At 41.0% G+C, this 12261-nt stretch overlaps 1 protein-coding gene across 1 annotated transcript; it reads left to right on the top strand.

The window, feature by feature from the left end:
- Window positions 1–2303: 2303 nt before the first annotated feature.
- LOC122737347 (rho guanine nucleotide exchange factor 16-like) lies at window positions 2304–4409 on the top strand. Its single transcript, XM_043979835.1, has one exon. It carries the CDS (start codon window positions 2304–2306, stop codon window positions 4407–4409), a length of 2106 nt encoding a protein of 701 aa, XP_043835770.1.
- Window positions 4410–12261: the final 7852 nt, after the last annotated feature.

Raw genomic sequence — 12261 nt, 5'->3', positions numbered from 1 at the left:
TCCAGCCTCAGACACTTGACACTTTCTGGCTGTGTGACCCTGGGCAAGTCACTTAACCCTCACTGCCACTCAAAATATAAAAATTTTAAAAAGAATGTCATGCAAATAAATCTAAGCTAGCAAAACCTAAACCAAGGGATTAAAATGTCTATCACCTCCTTTGTCATATTACTGACTTTTCACATGTGAATTCACCAGCAAAACCTCTTCAGATTTGGAATGCACTCTATATAGAAATTATCTAAAACTTCTCTGGTGTTTTTTCTATACTTTCTTCTTCAGTAATTTTGTGTGACAGTATATAAAGTCATTTATAAACCATATATCACTATATAAATTTCTGGTGCATTATTCTTTTCCCATAGTTTCACCTCTCTTGAATGACTGACACGTTTCCAGCCCCAACCCTTCCAAAGTTCCAAACCCATATTTCCAGTTTCCCATTGTTCATGACTTGTATATCTTGCTGAAACTTCAAGGTCAGCATGTCCCCAAAATGAAGCCCTTCAGCTTTCTCCCAACCTTATCCATCCCTCAGGTTTGGCTATTCATTGTTAATAATGCCAAAGTGATTCTAGTCACATAAACTCCAAAATTCAACAGTATCTTTGATTCTCTCTTCTTACTTCCCCATATTTAATCTCTTGTCAAATCCTGTGGATTCTACATATGTATCATTACTTGTTTTATTCCTTCTATCATTTACTAGTGTTGTCAGCCTACTATAAGTCATCATTATCTCTAGACTCAACTATTACAATAATCTATGTATAATTTTCCCTATCTCCCATTATTTAAACCATTAATTCATTCTTTATTCTGCTACCAGGTAAATCTAATGCACACATCTGATCACTCTACTCTTCATGAGCCTTAAATTGTTCTCCATTGTCTAGTGAAGATAATTTAAACTCCTTCACAGTGTGATTCTAACCTATGTTTTCAGTTTATTTACATTTTTCTGATTCAGGTGTTTTGTACTAGTGTCAAATGAGGCTATCTACTCTTCACAAAGCGCATTACTGTGTTCATGTTTGTGGTTATATTATTATTAATATATGGAATGCTTTCCAAACTCATTTCCACCTGTGGAAGCCTTCACAACATATCTTACATGTGTGGGTTTTTTTCTTTATTTAAATTTTTCTTTTTCTCTTCTGTGTTCCCTATCCTATAGAAGCTTGAATGACAGTCACTACTCTTGGAAGTAACACCAATAATTATTGACACAAGAACTTTAACATGCTCCATTTCTTATAATTTGGTCTACTTTATCTCTCTTTATGAATTCTAGTAGCCCTCTACTCTTTCACACTCATCATATTGGCATTGGACACCCTATCATATTTAGATCTAGAGCATCTCAGAACTCTCAAACTCAAGTAATCCACTAAGCTCAGTCTTGCTTATCAGCATAGATGACAGGCATGCACCACCATGCCAAATCATATGTAACTTTCTTTATGAAGCATTCTCTGAGACTTCCTTAGGTGTGATGTTCTCTTACCATAAGTTCTCATAAAATATATTAGCATGTTTCACTATAATGTGTGCTAGATTTGGTTTCAGAAATCATGAAAGGAAGACATTATACCTATGCTACATGTGGGTATCTCATCCAAGACAAGCTACCCCAGGTTCAAAGTATTCACTGGATTTCCATTACTTATCTACCACCACCACTCTTTGTGTAATCATCAATCACTCCATCTCTACTGATTCTTTCCCCTTTGCATACTAACTGTGAGATTATCTGTGTCTCAACACCTTCCAGAAACTTTTCTTTGAAAACAAAACCAGAAGCAATCTCAGTCATGCCTACTATTCAGATTAACTGAAGTTAATTCTATAGATTTCAAAATTTTCTCATGAAATACTGATATAGGAAGTATGGGAAACAGTAACAACCCAGGGTCCAAATCTTGATTATACAAATGCCAAAGTATCTCTCTTAAAACCTCCCCAACTTGTACCCACACTCACACTCATACCTACCCTTCCCTAACCCTACCCTGATAAATATACCATGATTACGAGATAGTGAAGAAAATTCAAAATAAGTTTTAGGTGCTCTCGGTGACCACTCTATTTTTGCCCTAAACATAGCATCTACCACAATCACACTGAGGCTGGCTCTACAAAAGGATATTTTCTTCATAAGTATTAATAAAATATAATAAAATTCATCTGGAAAAACAAAATGTCGGCCGCAGTCTATGCAGAAAGCGCCCCCTCCCAAGCCGGGCCAGGTGAGCCCCGCCCTGCCCTGCGCCGGCCGCCAGGACCCCCCCATTACCACCACCATGTCTCAAAGGTATTCTGACAGTTCGCTGGATGAGAAGTCCAAGCTACTGAGGTATCGTTTGCACTCTGAGCTGCGCCTGGATGAAGACGGGAACCCTGCTCCTGGGCTCCCCAGGCCACGGGACTCCCTGAAGTCAATGGAGGATGCCGTCTTCCAGGCGGAGTGCCCGCTGCCGTGTGAGCCCCACCACGTCATCCTGAGCACGGAGAGCCCCGCTGCCCTCAAGGTGGACACCCAGCAGCTGATCCCCAAGGGCCTGGCCGTGTCCACCAAGGCCAAGACGCCCACCCGGCACCAGAGCTTCGCCCTGACCATGACCAGCAAGGAGGCTGCCTGCCGGGACTCCAAGAGGCTCTCTGCCCCCAGCTTCTCCTGGGATGACCTCGACGTGGACGTGACCTCGGCAGGGATGCTGAAGCGCAACCTCCGGAATCAGTCCTACCGTGCAGCCATGAAGGGCTTCGGGAGCCCGGCGGAGCCCAACCCCATCCCTACCCTCAAACCTCTGGTGGAAGAGCCGGTCCAGGCACAAGCACGGAGCCCGGCCAGGAACAAGCTACAGAAGACTCTTGGGAGGAAGCGCGCATACAAGGGCTCTTTCAAGGATGATCCTAGGTTCTACCAGGAAATCCGGGAGAGGGGCCTGAACACCAGCCACGAATCAGACGATGATCAGCTGGATGACTGCTTGAGCCCAGAGGGACCTCGGAAGGTAGACGCCACAATTGTGGTGAAGAATTACCGGCCTGCCCAGGTCACCTGGAGCCAGCTCCCTGAGGTGGTGGAATCTGGGCTGCTGGATCAGCTGTCCCCGGAGGAGCGGAAGCGGCAGGAGGCTATTTTTGAGATCATCACTTCAGAGTTCTCCTACTTGCACAGCCTGGGCATCCTCGTGTCAGAGTTCTTGAAATCCAAGGAGCTTCGGGGCACCATGACACAGACGGAGCACCACCACCTCTTCTCCAACATCATGGATGTCCAGAGTGCCAGCCAGAAGTTTTTTGAAGACCTGGAGTGGAGACACAAAGAGCACGTGTGCGTCACCGACATCAGTGACATTCTAGAGGACCACGCCTTAAACCACTTCCACCCCTACGTGGCGTATTGCTCCAACGAGGTCTACCAGCAGAGGACCCTTCAGAAGCTGACGAATTCCAACCCAGGTTTCCGAGAGGTCCTGAAGGAAATCGAGAAGAGACCAGCCTGTGGGGGCCTGCCAATGATCTCCTTTCTCATCCTCCCCATGCAGAGAGTGACCCGGCTCCCTCTTCTGATGGATACTCTTTGCCTGAAGACCCAGGGCCACCCAGACCGATGTAAAGTTGCCAACCGAGCGCTGAAGGCCATCAGCAAGTTGATAAAACAGTGTAACGAGGGGGCTCACAAGATGGAGAGGACGGAGCAGATGTACAACCTGCAAACGCAGCTGGACATTGGCAAAATCAAGGCCTTTCCCCTGATCTCTGCCTCCAGGTGGTTACTGAAGAGGGGGGAGCTGTCCTTGGTGGAAGAGCCTAGCCTCTTCCGGAAGATCTCCAGTAGGCCAACTTGCTACCTCTTCCTGTTTAACGACGTTCTGATGGTCACCAAGAAGAAGAGTGAGGAGCACTATGTGGTGACGGATTATGCCAAGTTGGACCAGATTCAAGTCAGGAAGGTGGAGCCCGATGAAATCTCGTTTCCAGGAGGGAGCAACCGTAGCTCGTCCATCCCGTACCCCTTCCAGGTGACCATGCTGAAGAACAGTGAAGGGAAGCAAGAGCAGATCCTGTTGTCTTCAGACTCCTCGAGTGACAGGGCTGGGTGGATCACTGCCCTGGAGCACAAGGAGAATACGGAGCAAGGCTTGGCCAGTAAAGGAGACCTGCACCAGGTGGAGATCACCAAGGCCTATTTTGCCAAACAGGCTGATGAGATCAACCTCCAACAGTCCGATGTGGTCCTGATTCAGCATCGAGAAGATGGCTGGTTTTACGGAGAGCGGCTGCGTGATGGGGAGATTGGCTGGTTCCCCGAGGAATATGCCCAAGCCATCACCAGCAGAGTGGCTGTGGAGGGCAACGTGCGCAGATTGGAACGACTTAGGGTGGAGACAGACGTGTAGGCGACTCACCAGAGCCTTCTTGGAATTTCTAAGCTTCTTGTCTGGGGGCAAGCGTTTCAGCAGAGCCTGGCTCTCTTCTCGAGGGTTTGCGGACGGTCCCTGTGAGCCTGTGAAGCCTTTCCAGGGAATCATTGGGATCCCAGCCAGGCCTCTTTTCACCAGGAGTAGGAGGGTGCCCCTTCCCATTACCCTTTTCCCTGGGCCAGTCATCGTTCAATTTTGGGACGCCTGGCTGTGTTTGGTCCTGAGTTTGCCCCCTTCTGTTGATTATTACCCCTCTCTGAGCTCCAAGCTGCCCCAAATTAACTTGAGGTGAGGCCACTTTGGGTAGGCCAGAGAGTGCCCAAATAGGGACACCCCATGGCAGTGCACTGTCTTCTTAGCCAGTACCCCCGTCACACATTCCAAGGATGACATTACAAAGGAAATGCTTAATCCTAAAGCATTTGCATTTCAGAAGGAGGCAAGCAGGGAGTGTGCAATGCTTGGTCAGAGGGAATGATGGGAAGAGGAAGTAGAAAGAGATCAGAAAGGACTGGATGATGTGTCCCTACTAAGGCTTCCCGACCCAGCCTCCTCCCCAGCAATGATCTGCCTTTGTCCGTCCTGCCAGGTGGGTGTGGATGCACAGAAGGACTTGCAAGCCCCCAATGCTGGCCCTGAGGCTGATGAACCAGGGGAGAGGCACCGGACCGTACAATGTTTATATTGTGTTTTTCGCAGAAATGTAAAATTTAATAAAATTATTTCATTAAAAAAAAAGAAAAAAAGAAAAGAAAAACAAAATGTCAAAGATATGAAGGGAATCAATTAAAAGAAGTGAAGGATGTTAGTCTAGCCATGCCAAATCTCAAACTGTATTATAAAGTCATAATTATCAAAACATTCTGGTATTGGCTACCAAGCAGAGTGGTGGATCAGTGTAACATATTAGGTACACATTACATTATAGTAAGTAACAATAGTAATCTAGTATATGATAAACCCAAAGAGAAAAGCTTTTGAAACAAAAACTCATTATTTAACAAAAACCACTAGAAAAACTGAAAAACAGTATGACAGAAATTAGATCAACATTTCACCCCATACACCAAGATCGTGTCAAAATGGGTACTGGACTTACAGATAAAGAATGATACCATAATCAAATTAGGATATGGGTAAGGAAAGAATTTAGAACCAAAAAATAGAGATCTTTACAAAATGTAAAATAGATAATCTTGATTATATAAAATTTAAAATATTTTACACAAATAAAACCAATGCAAACAAAATAAAAGCAAAGCAGAAAACTGGGGGGAGAAGGAGTTTATAATAAATATATCTGATAAAGACCTTGTTTCTAAAATATATTGAGAACTGCATGAAATTTATAAAAATACAAGTCATTTCCCAGTTGGTAAATGGTTAAAGTTTATGAACAGGCAGTTCTCAGACATAGAAATCAAAACTATCTATACTCATATGAAAAAAATGCTCCAAATCACTATTGAGAAATGCAAATTAAAGCTATTCTGAGGTACCCATCATACTTATCAGATTGTCTAAGATGACCCAAAAAAAGAAAATGATGGATGGTAGGGGAGATGTGGGAAAGCTGGGACACTAATGCATTGTTGGTGGATATCTGAACTGATTCAACTATACTGGAGAGCAATTTAGAGTTATGTCCAAAGCATTATAAAACTGTGTATACCCTTTGATCCACCATTAACCACTGCTAGGTCTATATCCCAGACATTGAAAAGGGTGGGGTGGGGCAGTGGGAAGAAGGACCTATTTGTATAAAATATATTTATAGCAGCTCTTTTTGTGGTGTCTAATAATTGAAAATTGAGGGGATGCCCATCAATTGGAGACCGGCTAAACAAATTGTTTTATATGATTGTAGTGGAATATTACTGTGCTATAAGAAATGACAAGCAGGATTAAGCCTTTCATTCTTTTTCTTTTATTCAAGTCTTCTACAGAATGACTAATATGGAAATGTTTTCATGATTGCATATGTACAACATATATCTGATTGCTCACCATCTCGGGGAGGGAGAAATTAGAACTCAAAAATTTTTTAAAAGTTTAAAATTTTTTTTAACATAATTGGTAAAAATTATGCATATATATATATATATATATATGAACAGTTAATAAAAAACATATAGCTTATTCCACATAACATGGAAGGCATAATCTTCCTATCCATTTCCTGGGCTGTTTGGCTGACTGCAACATCCTACCTGCAGTTCTGACTGCAAGGTCTCTGTAACTTGAACTACCAGTCAGATGGGCATTGCTTTTAGCACCAAAACTGAGAGACAAAATAGAAACAAGTACCTCCAATCTCATTTCTCTGAGCTTAGGTAAAAGAGTTGAGGGAAAAATATGTCTCCCCTCAAGCGTCAGTTCATGGCATCTTATGTTAAGGGTGAACTATGGATGGTCTTTACTCTGTGCAATAGGAAAGAGCTGGCAGACGTGTGATGGTCTCAATTTGGCCAATTTTAAAGGTAGAACCTGTTCTGGCTAAGCCTCAAATCAAAAGTGACTACTCACACCAGTGGCAGGGGAAGTCTGGGAAATAGAGTAGCCCCATGTTTAGTGATCTGGGCATACACAGGAAATCCTCTTTATATAATGGTAACAATAGCATAATCAATTCCCACATTTTTCAATCATCTTCTGGACATTTCCATGTTACTGTTATACAACACATTGAAATCAATATACCCACATCATGGATAAAATAAACTTAGACCCTGCCACCCATCTCCATGATTCTTTTATTACAAGACCCCATTAAAGTGTCAAATACTCCAAGAAGCTTTTCCTGATCTCCCCAGGAAAATATATTTCTGACAACTCTATTGTATCTTTATGGACTCAATAATATTTTAAATTCGTTATAGTTACTTGTGTTCATATCTTATCCCCACTCTCCCCATAACTAGGTTTTAAAATCATTGAGTGCAGTAACTGACATTTTTCATATTCCTAGAGCTAATAAATATCATGGCAATATACTATTTAATTTAATAAGATCAGCTAGTTCATTTTCAGCATTTTAAGCACCTAACATATATAGGGAAGATGTAGCATGGCCTAGTTTATAGAGGGCAAACCACAGTGTAAAGAAGTCCTAGGTTCATATTCTGTCTTTGATTCATACAAAATAGTCATGAGAGCCCTGAGAATAACAACACTGCCATCCACACCTACACACATACTAATCCTGTTTCCAATCTAATGTGTACAGTCATCATCTGGGAATTCAGCTCTTGTGAAGAAGGTGCTAGCCATCTGGACCAACCTACAAGCAATTGTCATTCACAGGACTTGTGAGCCAGCCTTGATGAACTACAGGGCATGAAGGTGGGAAATGGAATGGGAGGCAGCATATATGCCAGATAAGTCTAACCACTACCACCACCTTGACCACCTCATTCATTCTCTCCTTGAACCTTGGATAGAGACAGCCAGGACTCTGAATGCAAGAACCTTGACAATAGAAGCATCCTCCCAAACACTAAATCTGTTTCTACCTCAGGCCTGCAGCCATCAATAAAGGGAAAATCACTGTATAAAAGGGGTCTACTGTCCTCTATACCAGCAAAATCTTCTGGTCAAATGTATCCAACAATTAATAGTCCTAAGAGCTCTGGCATTGGTACCATCCTGCCAGACCACTGGTTCTACCTCCAGTCCATTCGAAACAGCTGTCATCTGTAAAGGTGAATCCTATGGAGAAAGGGATCAGCCATCACTGACTGCCAATCTCCTTGCACTCTCAAGGAAGGTGAACTAATCTCCTAGTTTTGTTGCTTCACCCTAAGAACCATGGGACTCTCAGCTAAAACCTCCCATGTGTGTTGTCTTAGAATGTAATCACCTTGAGAGCAGAGAATTTCCTCTCCATTTGTATTCTCTGTGCTTAGCATGGTGCTTTTCTCACAGCACTTAATAATTCATTCTTTCTTCCTTTCTTTCATATAAGCAATGTGTCCTGAAAGAAGAAAAGTCTTTTGAAGGGTGGGAGTGTCAGGGGGGATGCATTCTAGGTATGAAGAGGGAGGAGGCAGTATTGCCTGTTCACAAATGTAGGAGAGAGTATTTAAACTGCTAGTTATCTCTTTGGGTTGGAATGTAGAGGCCATAAAAAGGAGTAATTTGAAATACCACAGGAAATTTGTTGAAGTCAAATTTTGGAGGCCTTAAATGGCATATTAAAGAGATTTTATTTTATCCTAAAGGTATTAAGAAGCCTGGAGGCTTTTGAACAGACAAGTAATATGTCCAGATCTGTGCATTAAGAAGATGAATTTTGTAGTTGTGTCAAGAGTGGATTGGAGGGATGAAAGACTAGAGATTTGGAACAGATGGGACAGAATGGACAAAAGGAAATGAATGGAAACAAGGGAGAAGGTCTATACACATAACATTGTAGAAGCAGAAATAGCTGGACTTAGAAATTGTGATGAGGAAGAAGGGAAGATGACAGGTTTCCTTAGGCCAATAAAAATAATTTACATAAAGATTTCATTCTGTAAATTTCATGAAATGTTCCACGTATATTTGAGGAGAAAATAATATAGTTAATTATATTTCATCAAATTCACACAAAATATTTAAAACCATTAAGTATCTATTATTGACTGACACTTATTTATTAAGTACATATAATCTATAAGCTTCCTGAAGTCAGGTCTATTTCATTTTAGTTTTTATATTCCCAACACCTAGCACAGTACCTTGTGCATTTTTAAGGCGGGGGGTGGGTAGATTTTGGTCTGGACTTCTTTCAGGGGTCAAAGCAAATATCAAATTTCTTCCATAAAATCTTCTTTTGTCCTCAAAGATAGAAGAGATTAATCTCCACTTGTTTACATTTTTCGAGAATATTTTGTTTGATCTCTACTTTGCTTTCATCACATTCTATCTTGAAATGTGCTTATTTTTATATATAATGTATATAGTAGACCTTAATTTTCTTTAGAAATGATTATGATTTTTCAAAATTTCGGTAGCATCAATGACTAGTGTCTTACAGGTATTCAGCAAACTAAATGTTTGTTGCATTAAATTGAACACAGGTAGCTATAATTAAGAAAGTCCCCAATGTCTTTGTGCAGAGTTAAGTTACTAGAGCTTTTGGGACACCTTATCTAAGATATTGCATGATAAATGCATTGGAAATTTACAAATAAAAGTGCTATGTAGACTCTGAGAAGAGAGGTCATTATGGACTCCAGGATTCATGAAGGCTTCATGCAGGAGGTGGCATTTAAATTGGGCTTTATACCATGGGTAGGAATTCAACAGACTCCCAAATGTTTTTAGGATCAAATATAAATTTTTCAGTCTGACATTTAAAAGGTTTCACAGATTGGCACCAGACTATGTTTTCAGGATTATTGCAAAGAACTCTCCTTCACATACTCTGTATTTCACTCAAACTAGCCTAATATTGAGTTTTTACTACATGGCATTCCATCTCTCACCTCAGTGCATTTTGCATACACTGCTCCTGGACCTGAAGTGTACGCCCTCCTCAACTCCCACTCTTAAAATGAATACCTAACTTCCTTCAAAGTTAATGTGCCACCTCCTTCATGAATATACTTTGAATACATCTCTTTTATGAATATACTTTGACTAAACTTTATCATAGAGCCAGCACGTTGTAGTGAACAGAGAGAAAGGCTCAGAGAAAGAGAAACATGAGTCCAAATCCTGCCTGTAATGCCTATATTACCTAAGGCAAGTTACTTAGCTTCTCAATTCTCTAGGCAACTCTCTGAGACTCTAAGTTGCAAAGTAGGTGCCAACGTGAATTACTGGAAATAATTCTCTTAATTGGGAATATCCTAGGCCAATGAAATTATAAGTATCATATCATATCATATTATATCATATCATTTATCTATCATCTGTCTATCTACTTACGTACCTATTTCACAATCTCTAATTCATAAATGTATATATATATATACAGTTATATTTACATATATATGCATATATATATGTGTGTATGTACATATGTACTTAATTAAGAGACATTGTGGTATAGTGGATAGAGTTGGCATTATGTGGGAAAAATAGAGATTCAATACATGCTTCAATATATACTAGATGTATAACCATGGTCAAGCCATTTAACCTGCTAATACCTCAGTCAATTATCTATAAATTGCAAAATATTTGCAGACACATTCGTGGAGATAATTTCTAGACTGAGAGTTCTCTGAATCAATTAAACCATAGATTAGGAGAAAAAAATGTATAAAATTACTTGTGCTTATTTTTTCTTTCTGTCCAAGAGCAAATAAGCTCTTTGAGGGCAGAGGCTGTTTAATTTCAGAGTTTTTAATCATATCATTTAACACAGTGCCTGGCATATAGCAGATAGTTAGAAAATACTTGGTGTGGGGTGGTGCCAAGATGTGAAATATAGGCTGTGACTCCCACAAGCTCCAGACAAACCCTTCCACTCACTCCCAAATAATGCCATAAAAAACCCAAACAAAAACAGAACGGCCTAATACAGATAAGGACACAGTGATATTATTTTTCAGCAAAAGAGGGCAATTGCTATTACCTGTTGATTGGGCTGAAAAGCTCAGTATGGTACAGACCCAGCCAGGAACAGCCAATGCTTCCAGTGCTCCTCAGCATCTTCAGTGTCAGTGGTTTCTTCTAAGGATCAGATCTGGACTGGTGAGGTGGTAACACAGTATGCTGTGGTGAAGTGGAGGCAGTCTCTGCTGCAGCTGGGGCAAAGCGTCCTGGTTCTGAACCAGTGGGCTGAATTGAGTGGTGGTGGCCCAGTGGGGGAGGGGCACAGGCACACCAAGCTTCTGACTAGAGAGAATCAGACTTCTATTTCTGGGTTGAAGAGAAAGTGGCCTTGGTTACTTACAGGCCAGGCAGGCTGAGAAGAAGCCCAATTACCCCCTGGGCTACACTGTAGCTCAGAACAGTGTGTCCTAGAAGCAGCCATACACTTTAAGAAGGACTTAAAAGCCAAGAAATAGGAAGTCAAGATGAGCAGGCAGAGAAAGCAGCAGACCATCAAAAACTTCTTTGGGGGAAAGGTAGACCCTCAGAAGAAGAAGATAATAACAAAGTCAAAGCCCCAACATCCAAAGCTTCCAAGAAAAACATGAATTGATTTCAGGCCATGGAAGCACTCAAAAGGAACTTTGAAAGGAAAGTAGAAGAGATAGAAGGAAGATTTAGAGAGATGGAGGAAAAAATGTAAAGAGAAATGAAGGCAATGCAGGAAAGTCATGAGAAAAAAATCAACAGTTTGAAAAGCCAAATGAGAAAGGAAATAAAAAAGCTCTCAAGAAAATAATTGCCTAAGAATTAGGATTGAACAAATGCAAGCTAGTGACTTTATGAGAAACCAAGACACAGTAAAGCAAATCCAACTGAATAAAAAACATAGAGGGTGATATGAAATATCTCCTTGGAAAAACAACTGACCTGGAAAACAGATACAAGAGAGATAATCTGAAAATCATTGAACTACTTGAAAACCATGACCAAAATAAGAGTTTAGACACCCTCCTCCAAGAGATTGTCAGGGGAAATTGCCCTGATATTCTAGAAGCAGAAGTTAAATAGAAATTGAAAGAAGCCACTGTTCACCTTCTGAAAGAGATCCCAAAAGGAAAATCTTCAGGAATATTATAGCCAAATTCCAGGGCTCCCAAATCAAGGAGGAAAAATTGCAAGCAGCTAGAAAAAAGGAATTCAAATACTTTGTGTCTGCAGTAAGGATAAAATAAGATCTAGCAGCATCTACATTAAAAGACTGGAGGGCAGGGAATATGATTTTCCAGAGGGCAAAGGAACT

This window comes from Dromiciops gliroides, chromosome 1 (assembly GCF_019393635.1).
Source record: "Dromiciops gliroides isolate mDroGli1 chromosome 1, mDroGli1.pri, whole genome shotgun sequence".
In the NCBI taxonomy this organism is placed as follows: domain Eukaryota; kingdom Metazoa; phylum Chordata; class Mammalia; order Microbiotheria; family Microbiotheriidae; genus Dromiciops; species Dromiciops gliroides.
The sequence above is the reverse complement of the archived record's forward strand: the minus strand, read 5'-3'. Positions and strand labels throughout refer to the sequence as shown.